The 24,411-nt window shown below is 41.9% G+C and overlaps 1 protein-coding gene across 2 annotated transcripts in view; it reads right to left on the reverse strand.

Moving 5' to 3' along the window:
- Positions 1 to 18,228, reverse strand: part of ssbp4 (single stranded DNA binding protein 4) — a 90,558-nt gene extending 72,330 nt beyond the window's left edge. For both annotated transcript variants that reach the window (XM_042417530.1, XM_042417531.1), the window contains exons 1-3: positions 18,081 to 18,228; positions 4,788 to 4,860; positions 628 to 689 (exon numbers count right to left, since the gene is read on the reverse strand). In XM_042417530.1, coding sequence (XP_042273464.1) covers positions 628 to 689; positions 4,788 to 4,860; positions 18,081 to 18,136 — 191 coding nt within the window. In that variant the 5' untranslated portion in view covers positions 18,137 to 18,228. The remainder of the gene's footprint in view (positions 1 to 627; positions 690 to 4,787; positions 4,861 to 18,080) is intronic.
- Positions 18,229 to 24,411: the final 6,183 nt, after the last annotated feature.

Raw genomic sequence — 24,411 nt, forward strand, 5'->3', positions numbered from 1 at the left:
TCTAGTTCTTGGCGTGGCAACAGGAAAGGGGAACCCTGCTTTTGGGTGTTCCCACTCCCTCTAATTCAGACAAACAGTTTACGTGTAAGGCTGTCAGCCCACTGACCCCCGCTCTTCCAGCCAGATAGAAAACACTGTCTTCTATTTATCAAGGATTAACAGATCTGACAGATTTGTTTAAAGAAGCTGAAAGAACAGAAGAACAACCCACGTCAGAGCCTTGTTCTGTCAGATGGAGAATCATGTTAAACAATATCTCAAAAGTTCCCTGCTTTGAAATCTTTAAAATAGAGGACTTGTAAATGACTTGACTTGACTTTTATTGGTCAGTTTGACTCTGGTTCAGATGTGCGGTTTAAAAAGAAAATGGCCCGGATTAAATAACAGAGTGAGGGAAGTTAGCTCACTTGTCAATCAGAGGGACGCCCAGAGTACAGCACTTAAACATGTGTGAGATGATGCACTTAGCATTCCCTGCAATTACTGTCCCTCTCCACCTCTGCACATTCTTTCAGACCGTCAAGAGTACGTCTACAGTATGAATGTGAGCTGTTGAAGAACGTGTGTGTGTGTGTGTGTGTGTGTGTGTGTGGTCAAGAAAGAGAGAGAAGATCAACGTATACATACCACCACCATGAGTGTAAAAATCCTGGAGGTTCCCCAAGTGTGATGTTCTTCTCCCATCGGATCTGAGAGGAAGAAAAAGAGAGTGATAGAGAAAGAAGATCGAGGGGAGAAGACAGAAGAGGGAAAAGAAAAATTAAGACACTGCAACATGTTTTATGCATAATATAATCATTTTGCTCAACTGTCCTCCCAACTTTGGACAGACAGAGCGATCGTCGGACAGAAAAATAGGCTGACGGGCAGCGCAGTGCAGTGTAGTGCGGAGTTTGTGGATAAGACACTGTGACTGTCTTGAAGCAGCAGCCCTCTCCACTGCCCTCACAAACCAGCAGAGCTCCTGCCTGTATCTGGACACTGAGATAAGATTCAGTGAGAGATAGCAGCCCCGCTGCCTGCTTCACACACTCCTACTGACATGACTCCGAGCACACAAACGCACAGATTCAGTGCATTCGTACAGTCTGAGAGATGATTCACCGGAGTGTGTGAGGACAGCATGACAGCGGCAAGATTTCTCTATTTTTCTTTATATATATATATAGAAAAACAGACACAAGCTTCAGATTTCTATTAAAGTGTCTATTCTATAGATTTCCCCAGTGCAGTTTATAGTTATGTGATGTGCCATATGTGGGTGTGGGCCTGTTGATTTAATGCTGCTAAAGAGCTGAGTGCTGCACTGTGTAGGAGAGCAGAGAGTGGCAAAGTCCTCTCGGGGACAGAAGTGTATTGTGTGTATACTATAAATGTGAGTGTGTGTGTGTGTGTGTGCATGTGTGTGTGTGTGTGTGTGTGTGTGTGCGCTCCCCGCAGAAGGAGGAACAGAGGCTAATTGAGGCAGGAGAGTCCAGGTGATAGCGCTCTCATTAGATGGCACTGAGCAGGTGTGTGTGTGTGTGTGCCTTTAGTTTACCTGCGAGGATAGAACTCCCTTATCTATTGAAACATTTGTGTGTGTGTTAAAAAAAGACTGATACAGAGGCCAAGAGAGCTCTAGACAATAGCTTTGAGACACAGATACATTGCATTTAGAAAGAAAAAAAAAAACACTGCTAATAAAATACACACGTATGGGGCATAAATAAACACACTAGCTAACAGAGACACGCAACAAATGGTACAAAACACACCAGAAGTATCTGGGGGACACTTGGCGTGATTTGCTGAAATAGGAAACCTGTCAATGGTGTTGTTAAATGACAATAACAACAATGTTAATTTTAGTTTTAAACCCATGAATCAGACATTATGGAAGATATTAGCCATATAGCTAGCATTAGCCTACTAATTACTGCGGTGCTCATTAGTTTTTAGTGTCCCCCAGAAACCTCTGTTGCGCTTTGACAAAAAAGCAAAAAATCTTAATTTGAGATACTTTTGAGTGTTTAACTGCATCTCTACTTTATACTACTGTTTTCAAGTCAAAAATGAACTTTGGCACTCGATTCTATTGTTTTATAACTGTGCTGATCTGTTTTGTTGAATGTGCAGCATGTCTTTATTTACTTGTGCTTTTCTGTGTTTGCAGTGTCTTTATTTATGCAACCGTGTGTTGTCAATGGTGAATGTCTTTCTCAGTTTTATTCTATTTTATTTGCAGCATTTTGTTTCTTAATGGGACGCGTGCATCGTTCAATGTTTTTATCATTTGCTTGTGTTTTCGCTGGCGAGGAGGAAGAAGCAGGAGAATGAGAGAGAAACAAGAAGGTAATAAACAGCGAGGAGGTTTAGGAGGAGAACAAAATGAGGAACAGAAGTTTAAAAAGTGGGAGGATCAAAGAAACACTGGGATGAAATAAAAGCAGAGGGTGATCAGGTCTTGTGTGCTTCAAGAAGAGCTGGAGAACGATGAGTGAGCAGTAACATGGTAATTGAACATTGAGTGATGTAGATGAGTAGGCTTTAACAAATCTTGACTGTTTGCAGCCGTTTTTCTTATACTCGTGAGAAAACACTCACTTTAAAACCTACGGCTACAACCGCATGCAGGGGAAAAGGTGAAAGTTCAAGCTGCTGCGTTAGCTCTGAAGTACCCATTACTGTCAGTCTAATGCAAATACGCTCATTCTGACCATATAAGACAACTAAATAAAAACCATGCCATGGTTGTAATAAACAAATTCATTAAGCGATATACTCTTGCAGGCGCAACATTTGAGACAACTGGCGTCAAATTGACTTAGCAGTCTTAGCATGCATGCCTTGTGGACATGGACTGTTTATGTGTGTGTCTGCGTGAATGTTGCTTTAATCTCTTTCTGTCTGTTTTAATTCCTGTTTGATTGTGTGCTGGTTTGGGGGGGGGGGGGGTTGCGTGTACGCCTCCGGTTGCCTGCGACCCAGAACTTCACCCCTTTCCAGCAGCTCACCAATAACACTCAATCTCTGGGAGATGATTCACCCACAAGGGCTCTGAAATCTGCGAGACTCTCTGCAGCCCGACCACTTAATCTCTCTGTGCAGCTTCCCTATCTCTGCTTCATATTTTAGCCGTCCGCTTCAGGTTGTTGGCAGCTGGGCCGGCCTCCAGTCCTGCTCAACCCGCTGCCTGCCTGCCTGCACTATAAGCAAAGGCAACTGATTTCTGTCTGATTGCGTCTGATTGATACATCCACATACCAACAAGGGTATTTTTTTCTTTTTTTGGAGTTTTATCCATGAAAGAATCGAAACATTTCAACGCCACAGGAGGAGATATCACTTTTTTAACGAATAAAATGAGGGCATTATCATCCAACATTGATAGTGATAGTTCTTTCACAGCTTGTTTTGCTGTGCAGACCAAGTCAGAAGTGAAATAAATGGTTGTGTTTGAGAGCACTGACAAACCTCACAGAAGCAAGACTTCTCTAAAGGTGCAGCCTATTAAAGGAATGGTTTGACATTCACTGAAGAGTTAGATGATGAAAATCTAGCATCCAATCTACTGCTAGCATCCAGTTAGCTTAGCTTAGCACTAACATGGGGAAATCTCTGGAGCCTCTGCTGGTTTCCTGGCAACCTCATGTTGACGACAGGATGCCAGGAAGTCATTGAACCCAGCAAACAAATAATCAAACCCTACAACCCCCAATAAAACCACAACTTTTGGTTTTTACATTTTGGATTTTGTACTGATTAAACTAACAAGATATAACATGTTAATTAGTGAGCTTTAGAGATGCTGGAAGGCGGGTTTGTTACCGTTGGACAGAGCTAGTTTTTAGTCTTATTTTAGTCTTTTAGTTTTTAGTCTTTAAGCTAAGCTAAGCTAACCAGTTGCAAACTATAGCTTCATATTTAGAAGAAAGACAAAAAGTACGTTTCTCAAAATGTCAAATTATCAATTTAATCCAAAGTATAAGTTTGCTTTTCACAAAACCAAGAGAAAAGCTCATTTAAAACTGTTGAAGAGTTGAATTGCTCATCTAAACTGAGCTCATGCGGGTGCAACAGTATCTCTTTGTGGCTCTAACCTGAGCTCACCTGCTGAAATGACAGATAAATGATGTCAGCATTAAAGTTGAATGATGTAGACCTGCCTTTGCTTGCCATTAGAGCTCTCTCTGTGTTGGGGAGTGTATTAAGTGGAGCTGAATAAGATCAGTGGGCAGGAGAGGTGTTGTACAAGCACAAGGCCTGGACACGGGACCAGGAAGGATGTCCATTAAGGAAGAGGATGCAACACATTAGAGACCTTACCTCTTGGACAGCTCAGGAGCCTAATATGAGACTAATAAGTCTAGCAGACCTGGGACAAATGGTTATGCTTGGAATGGTTTCAAATACTCAACGTACACTCGATTTAACTTAACAGGGACTGGTTCAGCCTCTTAAATGTCACGCTTCTATGCTTACAATATGTCAAACTGCTCTAATTATATCATGTTTATGATTACAAATTGAATAATGAAGAGCAGGTAATGTCAAGTAGCCTAAACAATGCCATGTCCACATTTTCCCAAATTAATAAAGAGTCCAAAGAACATTGTTGTTGTTCAACAACTCTAAAGAACACATCTTGGTTTTCACTGTCCAGACCCTGACTTGTACTAAGATTACTCAACAGCTGCTTGAACCCAGAACAAGTTATAATGTTAATTCCATTCCTGGTTGCACAATAGAGGGGGAATCACACTCATGCTTTAGGTACAGGAAGTCAAAGTGAAAAAACTTCTTACCTCTGACAGGAAGGTCTGTGCTGATTTCTGTGCGCCGACATGCAGCAAATACTCATACACATATAAAGCTAACCTGGAACACAAAGACAGAGGGAAAAAAAGAGAGACGTTAGTGCTGAGGATCACATTCTTTACACTCCTCAAACACCCTCATTTCACTTTAAAAAAACATATAAAATATTATTTCATAATTAAAAACAAGCTCATCCTCTTTTCATCTGTATATGTGATTCAACGTATCCCTTCAGATAGGAAAGTACAACAAATGTGCACAATTGGCAGAAAATCATCACTGTGTTATCTGAGATGGAGCTTAGATAAACAAGATTTTACAGTATGAAGATCATATACACCATGGAGGGGTTGTAAATGTGTGATGTAAAGCGCCACAGCTTTGAGCTAAAGAGACTCTGTGGCACTCTGCCATATTCCTGTGGTTTTAGGAAGTATGCTGTTGAGGCATAGAGGCTGAAAACAAAACAGTGTAGACACTGAGGGCAACATGGACAGAGAAGACCAAAAATATCCTCAGACGTGGTTGAAGTTTGACTCTCGGATATCACCACACTGCTTTCTGGGTGTCAGACACATGTTGATGCAGCCTGATGCACCAGATGTAAGACTGGAAAAATGGCCAAACAACAATCTGTAAATAATTTCTGATGATGAATGACTCTTAAACAAACTCACAGAAACACAGCCCTCATATACTATTGGCTTATCAAGTTGTTACAGATGATGTGTTAGCAAACAATTCCATGCATATCCAGCAGAGACCGAGCAACATGAGCACCCCAATGGAGTAGACTCCTACTTCCTTACAAATGTTCAGTCCAAAAATCACTCACACTTTAGCTCTAGTTTAGTCCATTAAACCCAGAGAAAAATACACACACTTTCTCACAGCTTGTGTAAGATTGTTTGCTATAATTCAAATACAGGGGGAAAAAAAGAGCTGAAGAGTTGGTTGTTGATTCTCAGTGGGTTTGGCTCTACTAACATGCCTTTCACATTACAAGGATTCATTTGATTTAGTGTTAATAGCAAAATATGTTTATCATGCTTTAAATCTTTTGGCTCTAAAGAATATGACATTTGTGTTGATATCTATGCTGAAATGGCTAACAACACAGAGCCTTTATTATACACACAAAGTAATGGTAGAAACTGTGGCTGAAAGGAAAAATATGGCAGCTGTGCTCTAGTCCAGCAGGTTGAGCAATTTAGTCATGAGGGAACAAATAATATTTATCTAAAACTAATAATAATAAACTCATTTACCTATTATACAATTTAAATAATTTTGATGAATCTTGTTCATTTTGTTTCAAATTTGGACCAACTAGTGCAGTGACCAAGAATAAAACTCATATTTTCACAAATCAGAAAACACATTCAGTTTGTGTTGATCCGACAGCAGGGAAAAGTCTGGTTGCCTGGCAACCTCACGGCAACAACAAGATGCCAAAAAGTCAATGCTCCCAACCACAAAATAGTGCAACACATAACTCCCCATAAAAGCAAATTGTGTCATTTTTACACTTCAGTTTTTGCACGAGATATAACATGTTGAGTAGCTAAACTATACTAAGCTAAGCTAACTGACTGCAGGGGTAACTTCATATTTACTATACAAACAGAAGAGTGGTATCAATCTTCTCAGCGAACTCTTGACAAGAAAGCTTTTATATCCAAAATCTTGAACTATTCCTCAGACTGAATGACAGTCTGTTTTTAACTGAGGGAGCAAAAAGGCAGAAATTTTACAAAAGATTGTGGCTTGTTCTGAATCCGATCTATTAAAATCAAACCATCTCCTTATCACCCATCATTCATAAGACAAGAAGGGATCAAGACTACTGCAGCTGGCCCAGGCATCAGAAAACATCTCAGACACTCAATATATAGCCCTGCAGACAGACACACATGGATCCCTCACTCTAACCATGTCACGACAAAATCGACCTTTGCCCCATCGCAAGAACAAAGGAGCGACTCAATATTTTTATCACAATGCAGAAAGCCTAGACAGACACCACAGAATCTGTATGCAATCGTCTCCAGGTCTGAAATGGAGTAGAGGGGAGCTGCTGCACTTTTGTGTATGGTAGCCAACTGTTTTTATGCTGATCACATGCGTCAAGGCCGGAGCAAACACAGAGTTATGATGTTTGGGTTGATGCTGCTGGATGATACTGATTGAATCAATAATGAGCTGGGCTACGGTTGAACAACCTGATTCTTTATCTCCTCAAAGATATCATAGAATTTCACCGCAACGTCTTGACAACCATCTGCTACAAGAAAATTATCTGCTACAGCTGGTCCAAACCAGTTACAACTAGTACTAGACACTAGATGTTATTGCCTCCCATATTTCTCATTCTTACATCAGATATGACTGTATCAACACCCATTTCAGATACATAGTGTAAACACGCTGTTTAAAAAGACGAAGTAAACAGGAAGTGGCGACACGTGACGACACCCAGCCGACTTCACTCAGTCACTCAGTCAGCGTTTTTGGGGTGGTCCCTGCAGTCCAGCCAAAAAAAAAAATTTAGTTTTCATTAGAGTTTTTCATCTAGTGCGTGTGCATCTTGTTTTTGTTTGTGTGGATGTGGTTACAGCAGGGAGGTCAGTATTTGGCTCTCTAAAGAAGCAGATTGTGAGAGGCATGAGTCACACGTAAGAGCAAACTGATTATTATAAATGTTTAATATTGATATTGAATGGAGCGATTGTCTTGGTACCGTCAAGTGAAACTGATGAGTGTTGTGTTTAGGAATGTGGAAGTTCGCCACGTTTAATTAGGTGTTGTCTGGAAATGTATGCGAAAAGTTATTTGTTCACCTCAGAGGTTTTTATTTGTATCTAGTATAGGTATTACGCTACCTGAATTGTGTACTGTAATGCAGACAAAACCATTTAACTTTCTGCTTGATCAGCCTGTGTAATTCAGGGGACGTTTAAATTCCACAGGTTCTGGGCTAAAGAAAAAGAGGGCTTCTTTGCAGTGTGAAATACCCAGCAGCAGGAATCATCTCCTATACACCTCGTCCGCACTGTACAGGATCGAACAGAGATTCCCATGAGCACTGCGCCAATGAAATTTTCATGGCAGAGCCTGGTGTGATCTGAGGTTCCCTTTCGGTCGGTACACTCGGTACAACACATCAGTATGGGGACTGCGTCCTCAAGAGACCAACCTGAAGAACCTTTCTCAAAATGCCTGTCAAGGCCATTGAACTGCCTGCTTGGAGGTGAGCTAGTTCCCTACCCAAGAGGTTGCTACCAAGGCTCTCTACACAGCACTTGTTTAGCTCGTTAACTAGCTGCTTTGCCACGTTTAGCCCAGCTAACATGCACTTGTTAAGCCTTGCTAACAGAACCACTTTCCACACCTGTTTAGCAAGCTAACAATTTGTTTAGCAAGCTAACTCACAAAGTGGAATGGCATTTGACAAAAAGAAAAGCTCTTCCAGTGGGTTTAGCAAAGCTGTGAAGGTGAAAAATCACCTGAAAAATCAACCTCCAGTGCTTGCAGGTTTTCTCTCTCCGAGATGGATACCCACGAAGCCTTCCTGGTGTTGCATGCTAAAGCAGCACGTACTGGGGCTGGAGATCTTCTGACCAAGACTGATGGCACCACCCCGGCTTGTGCGGATTGACTTGTGCCACCGGACAGCTGAGCACCTTGAAGTCCTGTGGTCGGCTCCACCTCCTCACTAACAGCTAACTTGGCTTGCACGAAATTATTTTCTTCTGCAGCAATGAGACAAATTGTCTGTTTTCCCCAACTTTGGGGCATTGCAGTACCAAGAATGCCTGGAAGACATGAGGCTATAAGCAGGGTCCTCATGAATGAAGCTTAAGGGTGGATTTTACAGCTGTTAACTTTGTGTGGTACCGAAAAAGGATGGAGGTCTCCATCCTATTTTGGACCTGAGGGTACTAAACAAAAATCTGAGAAAGTTCAAGTTAAAATTTGCTGACATTACACCAGGTAATGCAGTCGATTCAACTGGGGGACTGATTCACTATGGTGGACCTAAAAGATACCCATTTTCACATGCCAATATTACCAAGTCACAGACAATTTCTGTGCTTTGCCTACAACAGCACAAAACACAAATACCAAGTTCTGCTATTCAGCTTATTACTCGCTCCTTGCAATTTCACCAAATGCCTCGAAGCAGTGCTGGCACCGATCAGAGGCCAGGGATTCAAACCCTCAACTACCTGGACAATATTCTGATTCTGTCGGACTTGGCGTATCAGGCTGATACCCACACGTCCCAGCTGGTGACTCACCTACAGTTTCTGGGATTTGTCATAAACCAGAAAAAGAGCTCCCTGTCAGAAAATTTGTTCTCAGTCTAGATTTGGATTCTATAGACAACCGGTTATCATCCCTGTGAGTGACTGCTTTCAACCGATGTCTGTCTCTGTTCCAGGGACATCACATTGTGTGTCTCCATCGGTGCCAGCACCTGCTGGGACTGATGTCCTCTATGATTCCAGTGGTGCATCTGGGCTCGCTGATGATGAGAAAATTCCAATGCTGGGTTCAGGCCAGACAGGTGTTCTCCTCTCATCGGAGAGAGGAGAGGATGTGGTTACACAACATGCCTAAGGGCTCTGCTCCCATGGAGAGATCCAGCGTATTGAGCGAGGGAGACCCTCTGGGCCAGGTTCTCTCACACATTCTGGTCACCACCAATGCATCCAAATGGCCTCTGCAGGAATGCACATGTGAATGGGACCTGGACAGATGATGAGAGGTCATGGCATATCAATCTGTCGGAGCTCTACGATGTGTATCTCTCACAAAGACAATTTTACAGTATGGGTCTGCTGTCGGGACAGCATTTCTATTATGCAGTGGCAATATGTGCGTAATTGCGCACATAAACAAACAGGGAGGGACGTGCTCTCTTCCTCTCTCTCTGTCTCACAACCTACTGTCATGCAGCAGCATTCACCTCCTGTCTCTCAGAGCGACGCACATCCCGGGAATACTGAACGGCAGGGTAGACCTTCTCTCCAGGGGTTTTTCACTGGCAAGAGAGTAGAGACGGCGCCTCAATGTAGTGGAACAGAATGGGGTCAGTTTGGCAGAGCCACCACCATTCTGTTCGCCTCGAGAGAAGACATGCATTGTCTTGCGTTCTTCTCGCTGCAGGAAGGGAGCGCACCACTCGGATTAGATGTGCTGGCTCCTCAGTGACCTCAGACACTCCTATACACATTTCCTCCGGTGGCGCTGATCCAGACCAGACTGGAGTGTGTGCGCATAGGGAGATTAACTATGATTCTGATCACCCAGTATTGGCCCAACAAACTAGGGTTTGCAGAGATCATTTCTCTTCTGAACGGGAGACTGTGTTGTCTTCCTGTGCACAGAGACCTACTGTCGCAGGCCTAGGACCAGATTTGGCACCCATGCCCTGAAATCTGGGATCTGTTGGCCTGGCCCCTGAAAGGTGAAACTGACAGCGATGGTGTTACCTGCTAATGTTATTGACACAACAGTGCCAGAGCAGTGTCCACGCAGGGGTTATATATGCTCAAGTGGCGGTGTTGGTGTCACAAAAGGAATATTATTCAGTTCCAAAGCTCTGTGGTGGACATTTTGACATTTCTCCAAAAATTATTGGAAAGAGGCCTTTCCTTTTGCACTATTGAAATCTATCTCTCAGCTATCTCTGCCTGCCATGTGGGATTTGACGGAAAATCCCCTGGCTCCCACCCTCTGGTGATGCATTTCATGAAGGGTGTACAGCATAAAAGGCCAATGCGCAAAATCATGATTCCCCAGTGGGACCTTGCTCAGGCTCTAGATACCATGTGTAACACCTTTTGAGCTATTACAGTCTGTGGGCATTGATATGCTTTTGTATAAGACAGCGTTCTTATTGGCCCTGTGCTCAGCGAAACATGTGGGAGACATCCGTGCGCTCTGTGTTCATCCTCCATGTTTACAGTATCGTTGGACAGCTCTATGGTGATACTAAGTTTTAATCCCATATACATCCCTCATGTCATACAGTGCATGAACTGACATCCGTTTCACCGCCCCCATCTGCATTAACCAAGCAAGGGAGTCTGCATAATCTATGTCCAGTGTGTGCGTTGCACGTGTATGTTGAGCGAATGTGGGACATATGCACAATTGACCAGCTTTTTGTCTGTCTTGCTAACCCAGTTATAGAGAAGACACTTTCCAAGCAACACCTTTCTTATTGGATAGTAGAGGCCATCTTGCGTGCTTATACCTGCAAGGGTGCACAGATGCCTGGTAGTGTGCACATGCACGCCACCAGGGGTATGGCCCCATCTTGGGCTCTTTTTAAAGAGATTTCAGTGGAGGATGTGTGCACCGGTGCGAGATGGGCTTCTCCACATACATTCATGACGTTTTACTGCCTGGATGTGACAGCCAAGGATGTCATTCAGTCTGTGCTCTCAGCAGGAAGGTGATGTAGCTGTGTGCTAGTGTGTTGCCATATCCCCATACTGATGTATTGCACCCTGTGTGCCGACCAAACACGAATTGGAGGTATTGCATATAACCAATGTTCCCTAGAGGAGGGAATCAAGGTACAACACAAGTTAGCCCCTCACCACCTATTGGCTCGGTGAAGTGCAGTTTCGATTGAGGAGCAGAGACTGTGCAGGGTCTTTTGTAGCCCCAGGGGAAGGCGGGACTCCACCTGCCTGCGACACTCTCATTGGCTTTGACAGGCGTTTTAAGAATGGTTCTTCAGGTTAGTCTTGCGAGGACGCAATCCCCATACTGATGTGTTGTACCTCGTTTCCCTCCCTCAGGGAACATTGGTTACATGCATAACCTCCGGGTCTCTATGCCCTAGAGATGGGCACCTGCCCCGACTTTAATACATTATTTAAAAACACTCATTCAATCCAGGCTTCAGGGGACACCTTTTGTTACTCTGTCAGAAGCAGTATATGTAACTTGGCTTAGGAGAAGACTTTTTGTGAGCTGATGGAGCAGAGCCCGAGGAAAGCCAGGTAGATAAAGGAGACATGGGGTTGGGGGTGGGGGGTACTGTACAGGGGCGCTGTGTCAGAGGAACACTGAAGGTCAGGGCCTCAACTTTTCCTCTGTGGATACTGTAAAACTGAATTCATTCCCTCTGAACTCGGCACTAGTTACACATGTCACTCAGGAATAAAAGATGAGATGCTTACAAGACAAACCGCAAGTAGTCCACTCCACATCTCGCGTTTCTGCTACTTCACATTTCACTCTCTCTCTCTCTCTCTCTCTCTCTCTCTCTCTCTCCTTCCTCAGCTAAAGATGTCCATAGATGAAATTTAACAACAACGTATGTGGATGCAAATTACATGATGAGAAGTAGAAGATCAGTCTGAGCGTGAGGAATAACGTTTGACCCGTGCTTTGACTCGATATCAAGGTTCATGATATAAAGCTGGTGTGTGAGTTAACATTAAAATGAGCCATAAAGCCAAGCGGTGCATCTGTTATCTGTTTCTCACGCTCCCTCTGTTAAGCTACAAGATCATTCGCACCATATAGCATCTTGGTGGGAGTGGAGTTGAAGAAACAAAAGAAAATCTACACCACCATTTCTGATTTTTTTTTCCTTTCTAACCTACCTCACCTCATGCAGACTAACTAGTACTTTGCTCCACGTCCACACATCAAGGAGATTTCTCCCACTGTCTCGTCCCCAGGAAACACACCTGACATTTAGCCCCAGGCTGCCCCATCCAGCATTCCCTTTCCTTCAATTGCCTCCAGAGACAAGGGCATCTCAGCTGAGTTTAGCCAGCTAAAGCACCGACAGTTAGCAAATTAACTTTCATGTCTTCATTTCAATAATTCAACAGCGAGAGCAGGGGCACGGTGAGGTAAGGTATGCATGGAGGAAGTGATGGAGCAGGATTAAGCAGGCCTGCTACCACATCTGTTTTCATATATAATCTACATCTTTCAGAAAAGAATACTGACGTAGGATGCATAATTTATATATTCAGTGGCATACTGAATGCAATACAAAGGGTAACTGGATAAAACACAAAATATTATTTACTAAATATTAAATATTTATAAACATCATATAAAAGCAGTATAGATCTGAGTGTGTGGTAGCAAATGTAGCGATGTATCACTTGAAGGTTAATGAGAGACTGAATGCTTGTTTGAGACACCTGTGATACTGTGAAGCTGTTTCACTAAAGCTTATTCCCACTGCACACACTGTTTATATTTGCTTGGCTTTGTTATGGCAGTTCCTTTGTCAAAACAAATCAGTGTCAATAAGTGTGTTAACACACATGGCTCTAGCCATGGGTTAATCCACATACTGTCACACACACACAGGCGCATACATGCATCTGCGCACAGACACACACAAAGAAATAAATATAGTCCTCTCACTCTTCTACCGGCAACCGGGGTTCACTCTTTTAAGGTTACCTATCGACACACTCACCTGCAAATGTCCTCCAACCTCAGAGTTTTACTGTCTGACAACTTGTTCATTTTCACCAAAGTTTGATTGTCACTTACAAAAACTCATGAGAAAGGGCAGAGAAGAAAGATTTATAATGATTTGCGAGAGAGATTATATTGACGTAGCTGACATAGTTTTGTTATCACCAAACCCTCCTCCCACAGCAGTCGGTGAGGACAACAGTCCTAACTAACTTACCAAGAAGAAAATTATTCAAAACTTTTGAAAGAGTCATTTGTTTTCTATGTCAATAGAGACTTTATGTTTAAGGAACACATAAAGTCTTATTGACCTGTCCTCTGTTCAGATACATGCTGCTTTTCTCTCTATGCTAATTAAAGACATACCCACGCTCTTAAGGTCTGTGTGCACTGTTGCCAAACTGATTAACAACTTCAGGCACGTAGCCTCAATATTTATACTGTCTCCTTTATTTCAAGAGAGAAAACTAACAAATTTGTGCAGATGCACCCAAAGCAGCTGACGAAAGGCAGCATTAATTGACTGTTGACATATCTGAATGAAAGCACAGTCAGCCAAAGGGTGCCGAGGGTAAATCAAGGGTTTCTTTACTTTTAGTGCAGTGTTTCTGCCTATGTTAGTGCGCAGCTCTTTATGCTTCCCTCAAAAGGCTAAAATGCAGATGGCAGAGCCATCTGTGTAGAATCAAAACCATGCATTCAAACCTGAAGATCCCCATTAAACTGCATGTAAATACGTGGGAGGAGCCAGAGGAGGAGTGGAGGATGTAAAGAAACCCATGTTCAAAACAAACTGATTAACTTTACACTTGAAGTTCTTTTCCCAAACACTCCAAATCACACAAAAAAATGCCTGTAAACAAACGCAGAGTATTAAAAAACAAGCAGAATTCTTTTGGAAACTAAGGGCATACTTTTAAAAAAATGAGTTAGTTTGATCAACCTATTAAATATTTTTGTGCATGGCACCTTTAATTAAGATGTCTGATTCATCAGTGCACATTTCAAAGAGGTTCCAGTTACTAAATAATAAGGTCACATTAATATTGAAGCTGTTGTATTACCCCTGTTCAAATTAAATTAAATAAAACACCAAAAAAAAAACATGTGGAGAGTAATTAATTTCTTTGGTCGCAAGGGCGCCAGTTCTTCCTCTACCTTTATTATTATTAGCGTGCTTTCTTTTTTACTGAATGTCTGATCACAATAATGTTTCTCAAGGGTGGCCAAAAAAAAAAACAAAAACAAAAAAAAAAAACACTTCACTCCTCCTCGTGCCTGCTACCTGTGATCTCAAGACAGTGAGTCCTGGCAGCTGAATTCCACTTGTATGGCGAGGCCTTGGCTGTGTGGAGGAATCCAAGTGTGAAATGTATGTGTGAGTGTTTGTTTTATGTTGTATTTCTGAACAAACGGGTTAGATTCAAGGCTTGGTTTCAAGGCTTTAAGGGACATAAAAAAACACACACACACACACTGTACACACACGGCTTTGTGCACAATGCCGCAAACACACTTGAGCTTGTATACTGGAACATTTTGTATGCCAAACCTGAGAACTACTGTATCCTATTCAAGTGGCTGATAACTGAAGTGTTCAGCAATGTAAACACAGGAGGAGCAAACCATGCAATAGAGAAGCATTTGCTTTGCTTATTAACCTTTTTAGAGCCTGCCGCTGCACACCTGTACACACCAGGTCACTCGCAGCATGGCACACACTGTAACAAACCTCACAGGCCTGTTAAGATAATTCACTTGTTGCTTGAAATTAAAAGAGACAGTGGTGTAAAAAATGATTATGATTATGTTTCTCTTGGCTGTTCCATATCTTCCCAAGTTTTGTTAATCCATACTTTTTATTCAACAGCTTCAGCTGCTGGCCGTCACTCAAAATGACACCATGTTGCCAAGAAAAACAAATAAGTGTGGTGTTAGAAAAATACGCGTCCCCCTCTCTGAAATATGTGTAAATACGTACAGGAAAAATTCAGGGAATTTTAATGAGACAACGAGTCATTGCAACCACATGAGAAATCTAAATACTCGCATCAATAAATATTCTCCTCTGCAACTTTCTTCCGTTGTAGCTCTAACGGCTTCAGAGTAACTCACGTCCTGCCGAAACCCTTGTGTTGTCTGACTGCTTTCAACTGTGCAAGGAAAACACCACTGTGGACAAAATTGCATTTATCTTTAGTCTCAACAATCAACAAGTTTCATGCTCTCCATCTAACTTCAGTTTAGTGTCAGAGTTTAAATTAAAAAGACTGGCACACATACAAAAGCTATTTTGTATAACAGAGGGAGAATAACCATTCATTTATTTGATTAGAGCTGATTTACAGAAGCAGCTCAAGTGTGTATTTATTAAGTTTGGAGTTTATCTATTTCCATAAATGTACGTATGACTCGGAAATCAATCCTCTGAACTGCAGCTGTGATGTCACACTGAGTCTGCCTTAATCAGATACAAGTCCATCCGGGGTGCCCTCTTTTCAATATCTGAATATGTAAAGACTCATATGAATATGTAAATATGAATATGAGTCTAATTCAGCGCTGCATTGAGGCAGCTGTTGTGAGCTCCACATTTACAAGGAAACATGTGTTGGCCCTGCGGGGCAGGTTAGGGTGACAAGACAGGTGAGGGGAGAGGGCAAGCATTGTCCATTATGTCTGGACAATACCTATAGGCCTGTGACTCACACACACACACACACACACACACACACACACACACACACACACACAATAAAATAAATATATACAAAAATTTAAAGAATATATTTACTGTGGAGTTTCTGATGTATGGGGAGTGAAAAATAAATGCATATAAACACTAAAATAAAACAAATCCAGTCATTTTGTTATTCACAAGCAGCCTTTACACAGAAGTATTCATCATTTCCAGTTCTCAAAAGACTTGTATTTCTTATGAGTTAAATTATTAATCCTCCTCCTACACTATCATTTGAAATACATGCTGCCTCTGCACTGATTTCACTCCCAATAACACATGGAACATAATCTGCACTGCTTGAACAAGCAAGTGCAACTAAAAACTGCACGGAAACAGTATTTTAATCATCCTTGAATCAATCTATTGCGGATAAATAAAACAGAGGCACACAAACAGGTGTAAAAGCAGCATAGCATCTGCTGATGGTTCATATGCAACATTAAAGCATCATATGCTGGTTCAAAGGTCACTCTGCCTGCTGTTCATGAAGCCACATGGGACTGTTTTCATTTAGGGATTCACTCCTCCGACTCCACACAGACACAAACACACACAGAGCTACTCAATATTCCGATAAAGTGACGTGAATTCAGAGCAAAATTAAACGCTTGTGGCACTGGACATGCACAAAGTCGCATTCAAGGAAGCTTACACTAAGCACATAAGCAAGCCACATCTCTAGAAAGCTCATCAAAAGCTAGTCAATCCAATATGACAAGGCAACGCATCAAAAATTACAAGAGAGTCTCTAAAGAAATTCTGTTTCTATTGCAGATGTTTGAGGTTCTGTGTAGCAGCACAGCCTCTCAGGACCTGACAGTGTTTTTAGATTACAATTGCAGCTCAGCGGGGATCCCTGCTCACGCCTGTAACCTCGGACTGTTTAGTGCTTAAAAATAGCTAATGATGATAAAAGATCACACTGATCAAAAGTGCTGTGATGCAAAGAGGGTCCAACTCTTTCGATGGTCCCATACAGAAATATTCGAGACAGCATTGATTGTAAGAACAGGCATGAGGAGCAGTGCAGGCTTTAGTCTAAAAGTTGCATTAGCTTAATTCAAAAGTATGGATGCATGCACTGACAAATGTGCTTTTTTAAAAAAAAAAAAAAAAAAAAAAAGAAGAAGAAAATTTAACACTAACATAAAATCTAGCCCCCCCCAAAAAACATGATGTAACTGCATTGTCTTTTAAAAACCACACCACAGGGATTTTTGTAACATTTCCAGACATAATAACCAAAAAGAATCACGTGCTGATCACACATCCATCAATAAAGCTCTTCTTTTATAATAATACAGCTCAATTCGTGGCAGCATGACTGACTCTCCTTCATGTGAGTGGATGCTAAAAAGTTTACCACCGCTGTATGACTGCTGAATGGGACAAAACTTTTCCCTTCATCATCGCCAGGTTTTTGTTTGTTTGTTTTTTTTTTTAAAAATATTGCACCCGGCGTTTTCACCTCAAAATAAAACAGCAAACATCCCGATCAAGCTGCCCGTTTCTCCTTCTAAATAAACCCCACACAAAATAATTCAACCATCCGGCTGCCTCTTCTCCTAAACTTCACCAGAGACGACCGAGCGGTGCAGAGGGAGACGAGCACACATATAAACCCCCCTCATCCAAAAACATGTTTCACCACGAAATGAAATGAAAATGCGCTTCAGTGCTGCAGAAGCGCGCAGTCCCCAACAACAATGCATCATTAAAATAAATGCATTGCTCTCTCTCTCACAGAAAGGTTGAACTTACTAGGGAGAAGCGTGCGCGCCATGCACAAACACACAATATTACTTAATATCCTGTGCATAAGTGCAAAACAAGAGGGTTAAAAAAAAAATAAAAAAATCTTAAAAGTTTAAGAGGCGCACCTCTAAGGTGGTCGGAGGGGAGGGGAGGGGAGGGGGGCGCATGGAGGAGCGCACTTTAGTACAGTACGCTCCTTTTAAATTACAGTAGGCTACCTAGTTTAGAAAGTTGGACTCCCCTCCTCTGCCCCCCTTCGCCTGTATGATAAGCAGGTAAACTCTTAGATATAAGCGCATAATTCACTTACTTTTCTCTCGCTTGGCTATCGGAAGGGACGACAGCTCCTTTACCTTTGGCGTACATGCTGGATTCTGTTTTAAGACTTTTGCCCCACTCAACACCTGTCAAAGAAAGCAGCCAGGAAAACGCTCCATCTCCATAGCTACCCCTTTAGTGTTTTTCCTCCCCCCCCTCCCCCTTCTCCTCCTCCTCCTCCTCCTCCTCCTCCCCCCACCTCCCTCCTCCTTCTCTCTCCTCTCCCTCCCTCTCTTTCTCTCTCTCTCTCTCTCTCTCTTTTTTTTTTTTTTTTTTTTTTTACATCTCCAACATTGGCCACAAATCAGGCACAGTTTCTATTGGGGGGACTTGAAACCGTCCTCTGTTGGATTTTTTTCCCTCCTCAGCCGCTGTTCCGCAGGCCTGCTCCTCCTCCCTCCGCTGTGCAAGCGGTGGGGGCTCCTTAAAGGGAAACACACACTTCTTGTTTACTGACCTCAGAAACATGAGGAGAGAAAGGGGGGGTGGAGGGGGGAGAAGATGGGGGAAAGGCCTGCCGGGTATAGGCTCTGGTGTTCGGGCCAAGCTCCTTTTGGGAGGCTGGCAGTAGTTGTTCATGTTTCTTTCCCCACAAGACATTCCAGAGGTTTGACTCCAATTGGATTTTAGGAATTTCACTCACACTAATGAGGACACTACACACATTTTCAGACTGTTTGCACAGATTGTTAACTATGGAAGTAATTATTTCCCATGTTTTGTTACAGTGTGATGTGTTGTTGAAGTAAGGTGTTGTTTGACATGATCACAAAATATTTATGGCCCTTTATAAGCTCAGGAAACTGTTATTTTATGTCAATCGTCCAATTATTTTTTGGTATAATTTGACCATAGGAAATATTAATCAGCTGGCAGGTGAACTATAAAAGGATACCTCTAATGATGTTTTCAAAGTAAATTTTCTCCTCATATTATTAATGCAAATTTGACCACTGGAGTGCTTTCAGCCCAGTGTCCCAGGAGTTACGTTAATCAAGCAGTGGCTACCACAGCTTGAGAATGAAGCCAATATAGAAGTACCTTAAAGTGCCATATCCCACTGATGGCGGCTAGATGCTGGCTCCAAAAAATCCCTGGCTCTAGTTGACTCTCATGACTCACATTCTCTATTTCTCTCTCTTTTTAGCTAGTCATTATGGTCTCAATTGCTAAATTCAGGCCCTCTAATAAGTGTGCTGGTGGTCATTTGATTCACAAGATTTGAAGACTTATAGTGGGCGTTGATTGACAGCTGTGATTGACAGTTCGTCAATCACAGCTCATTTGGCACTGAGTTGGATTATTGTTGTAATAGGCTATTTCAGTAAGTTTAAGCACTATGATAACTGCCCTGTTAGCATGATTTAGCTAAAGTAGCTAACATCAGTCCAAGTCTGCGCCACTCGGTGTTTCCAGTAAGCTAGTGTTTGGTTCAGTCAGTGGTAGTGGGGCGCGTTTCCAGAGCAAGAAAGACAACTCCCCGCACTCCTTATTTAGAACATCCTGGCTCCAAACAGAAAAGATGCCGCTGACCGTAAGCCGCAACTCTGGTCTTCAAATAGGCTACAACACAAACCAATGGGTGACGTCACACCTCGCTACGTCCATCTTTATATACAGACTATGGTTAATATTGGATGATTCCACACTTTATGATTCATGTCCAGTGGCAATCACTGTGCCGGTGCAGGAAGTAATGTACCCTTTACATAGCTAGCTAAAAGGTAAAGGTGTGAAGGTTGTAGTGGTGAAAGGACGTTGCGTCCAGCTTTAATTCGGGAGACTAGAATTCCTGCAATGAAAATTTGTTTTTTTCTTCGCCGTAATCATGATTTTTTCATTGTAACCATAAGTTTAAGTTTACCGTAGCATATTTGCCTTATCCACATTTTCTGTCAAAACCTTGTAGAAAGAATTTCAAAAACATGGTCACATCAATCAAACATAGCATTAATTTGCAGAATCCGCCAATATTAACGTTCGTGTCTGGCAGATCGTTTCTTAGCTCAGCCAATGTACCCACTGCTCAGATGTTAGCCAAGGTTTTTGCCCTCATTTGCTTTAAAATCCACTCCAGACAGGTTTTAAGATATAGAAAAAAAAATACTCTGTTTGGAATGATAATTTGTATTTGTATGTGTTTTCCACAAAAAGCTCTGTTAACTAATTAAAAATTTATAAAACATCTACTCCTTTCTCCTCGTTAAAAATTAGGAATCTATATATATGCAAATATTTTGTACAAGATGTCTCTTACTTCACTGTTAAGTCCTTTCTCAGCGTATGTGCACTGAAGACTTACATTTTCAACATCACACTTCTGTAACTTGCATACTGGGCCACCATTGGCTCCAAACTCATTGTGATGTCATAAATCTTGCTCATAGGCCCCCCCGTCAAACTCAGAGGTTTGGTGAGTACAGAGAAACGTTCCCCCCTCAGCAGATTCATGTGAAAACAGCCTTCTAGTGTCAGTCAGATGACAATAAGAAATACACATTTTTGAGTGGAGGGACACTTTAAACATTTTCAACTATTGACCCATCCCTTTTTTCATGCCGCTGGTCAGTCCTGCGTCACCCGGAATCCCACAAGTCCTTGCAAAGTGATTTATTCATGTCCCAATAGAAAATGAAGAGGCTAACTTCGCGTCATGCTGCATTGAGTGTGTCTTCACGGTTATAGACTGCAAGTAGCCACAGCAACAATATTTCATCATGATTGATTTTAAATTTAACAAATTTGAACACAGCCTCTCTGCTAACTGGTAATGCAACAGCACTGTGTTTCACATCATGGAGATTTATTCTGGCATGCTTTTTCATCATGGGGTTCCTCATCTCACCACACCCATTAGTTTTAAATATCAGAACAGCTCACTGTGTATCACTGCTTGTGAATTTAGCTTCTCATAACACTAGATTCCATTTAGTTTGGTATGAAGATCGATTTGGCAACCAACCCTTCATTTCCCAACACACGGACAATCTGTGTTGGAGCCTTTGAAACCAGGCCTGATGACCCATGATATCCCTGCATCAAGAAACCTTCCACAAGACATATGGGATTGTAACAGGGTCAGGTGGTGCGACACATTGTTTTCTACTCAGTGGTCAGCCTGTTATCACTCGTCCCATCAAACCTCTTTATCAAGCAACCCATATTACACACTTGGCTCAGACGCTGATCTTGCTGTGGGTCATCTATACAGGTCACTGGACACAGGTAAACACTTTTTCACCAGTTCTTGACCTATTCTTACTGTGAAAGGAGCAGACGTTTATAACGAGTTGGGAAATGTTTACAATATACATCATATTGTCAAACTGGTATGAGTATTGAGCCTTTAAAAGAAAAAAGCCCTTATTGATTTTTACTTATACTGGTGGGTGTTTGCCTGATAATAATCACTGACTGAGGTCATAGTTTCTGCACCTTTTTATTCACTATTATTTAACTCAAACCAAGAAGTAATCATTGTTGTGTTCTGGTCAGAATAAAACACAAGCAGCTCTGAGGTTTACTTCACCGAAACTGCTTTCCGAGCAGCAAAGGAAACATGATCTTTTGTTATTCCGATGATTAAAAAATCAAAAATGAACGGGTAGGATATGAATCCAGAAGCGATGAGTTAATCAAGGGCGTTCTAAGTTATCACAAGGGAGGCTTAAGCAGCAGTCTCCTGTGCCAAGTCGTACTCGTTGTTCTGCATAGAGAGAGATCGCCCCACAGTCGGAGCACAGCTTCCACTGTACGTTTCACATTTTGCACAAGGCCACAGTCTTGATGAGATCTTAAGCTGATTTCTTGTTAGCTAAAAGGGGATTGGTTATTATTATTCATTCCAACTCTGACACCCCAATGACCTGACGGCAACCCACTTTCCCTGGCACTCTTACACCTCCGACTCCAATTACAAAGCAGCTGTAGGGAGGTGACACTGGTTGTTCCATATCACCGAATGTGACCAGCTCTGTATAATAGCATCTATGATTAGCTTCTAGATCCTTAAAGTAAGACATGTATGTGGTATTTGTCAGTCAGGCCTAAAGGCACAATGTGCTCTTTAACTTTTAATATCCTATAGCAGGCTGACTTATCAGGGTAGTTTACTGCTCACAGATATCAGTGTATGAGAGAGTAAGAGACACATGGCAGGAATCAGATCTGAAGTATACAGAGAATTAAAGGGTAACTATAAATGATATTTCTGCTCTTTATTTGTACTTAACACTTGTGAGTATTAAAAAGCAAAAAGTTAAATGGGATTCAACATCATAAAACAATAAAACATGAAAAAGAGGTAGATAGAGTAGAGTAGTATTAGATAGAGTTTCATGAAATTTGATGACAAGTTCATGTTCCCTCAGGAGGAAATGTGATAACTTTGGTGATTCTTAACTTTCCATCAATTGCCATCATCGAGTATTTGGTTTATGACCAAAAACCTGCAAAACTAATGATGCTGTACTTTGTGTTTAGTGCTACTTAGTAAGTGTGAGTATGCTAACATGCAAAGCTACGATGTTGAACATTATACCTGCTAAACATCAGCGTATTAGTGTAGTCATTGTGAGCATGGTAATATTGTGACATTAGCCTTTAGCTTAAAGCTTTACAGACCCACTAGTGAGGCTTTAGACTGGGAATCCACATCAAAGGTGAGATGTGAGTGGCACGTAAGAACGACTGAAGCGTCCATCCAGCCTCTGTTCAGTCCAATTAAGTTGGCTCCATGAGGATTATACAGGAAGAAAATAACACTGCTTTTATTTACTGATTCACTCATTTTATTCATTATGCCATTGTGACCCAGGGTGCTTTTCCAATCATTACCATTAATAAGTTCACAACATACAAACAACAGGAGTTTTGTGTGATTTTAACAGTTGCCTATTGAGATTACACTTCACTAATCGCAGCAATGCAAAAAACATTAAGTGTGAAAAAAGGCATGCACGGTTGGGGGGGGCTGTAGTGATGCGTATGTCTGGGAGTCAGTGTGAATCGTTACATTTGAAACATGGAAGCAAATATATTGCATGAGTCGGGCAATAGGTCTTATTTGGATGTTGATTGTTAAAAACATAAAATCAGCATGAGTTTTCTGGTAAATACACATCAACTTAGGTCCTGGTCATCACATGTTTTGAAAAGCTTCAGTTATTTTATCAGTTATTGTTTCACTGAAGATTTGACCGCACCTTTTCCGGCAACTAACTTCTTTTGGAAAATATTAAGTGTGCTGAAACATTTATTTTTTTTGAACATGACATCAGGGTAAGTACCTTTGTCAAGATAACTGACCAAGAAATAAAGGATAATTTTCCAGACTGGTGTCACACAATATGCTTGAGGTGAAAGGTAAAAAACAGTCAGTCCATCCGATTAAGTAATACATGTTTGACGTCAAAGGTCAAAATGAATAATAGTGATGATATAATAACTGTAAAAGAATCTAATTTCAAGTAATAGAGACCACACCTTGCAGAAATATATCTTTCACAGGCGTTTATTTACACTAGGTCAGCATAACAAAGGAATGAATGTGAAACATGTATGAGAGAAAGCCAAGATTACATATCACTATTTGGGCAACCTGTATCAATTTTGGGAGTAACCTAGAAGTAAACTAGTGCTGTCTTTTCATTTTTTTCCTTTTTTTCTCTTTTGGGTGGCCTTCTACTCACTCAGGCAAACAATGTAGTTGCAAAGCCAGGAACCACTAAGCCATCTCTAGCCTCACTGACGTTCTTTACCCTGAAATCTGTGTAAAGTCCTCATTTCTGTGCTCCAGTCTGCAGAGCACACTTCTTCCCATTAAAACCTTCATGTTATGCAACAGCTCCGGCAGTGAGGGTCCACGTTAGACAAACAGGCATCCAGTACCCCTGTTAGGTCTCTGCTCCGCCCCGACATCAGCCTGCACGGGAAGGAAAAACACAATAAGTTGCAGTCCAGACCAACAGAGGAATTCCCCCAGCCCCTGCCTTTGTGAGGCCAAATTATAATTAATCACAGGTTGAATAATTCAGTGCCGAGTGAATGGATGCCTTTCTCAGCCCATTCCTCGGCACCTGCCTCATGAGGCGTCCCCAGATCCTGTATGTGTGTGTGTGTGTGTAGGTTATGTTTGTATATGTGTGTATGTGTGGTAGAGGAGCTTCTCTAGGGCCAATAAAAAGAGAAACACACAACCCCAAAACAACCAAACACAAGGCAGCAGTGAAACCTCCGCCCTACAGTCCCTATGAGTCAGCCTTGACTCACAGTGGCCCCTCGATCCGCCTCTTCTCTTCCCTTCACACTCGGTCCATCTCTCC

This window comes from Thunnus maccoyii, chromosome 7 (assembly GCF_910596095.1).
Source record: "Thunnus maccoyii chromosome 7, fThuMac1.1, whole genome shotgun sequence".
Lineage (NCBI taxonomy): Eukaryota > Metazoa > Chordata > Actinopteri > Scombriformes > Scombridae > Thunnus > Thunnus maccoyii.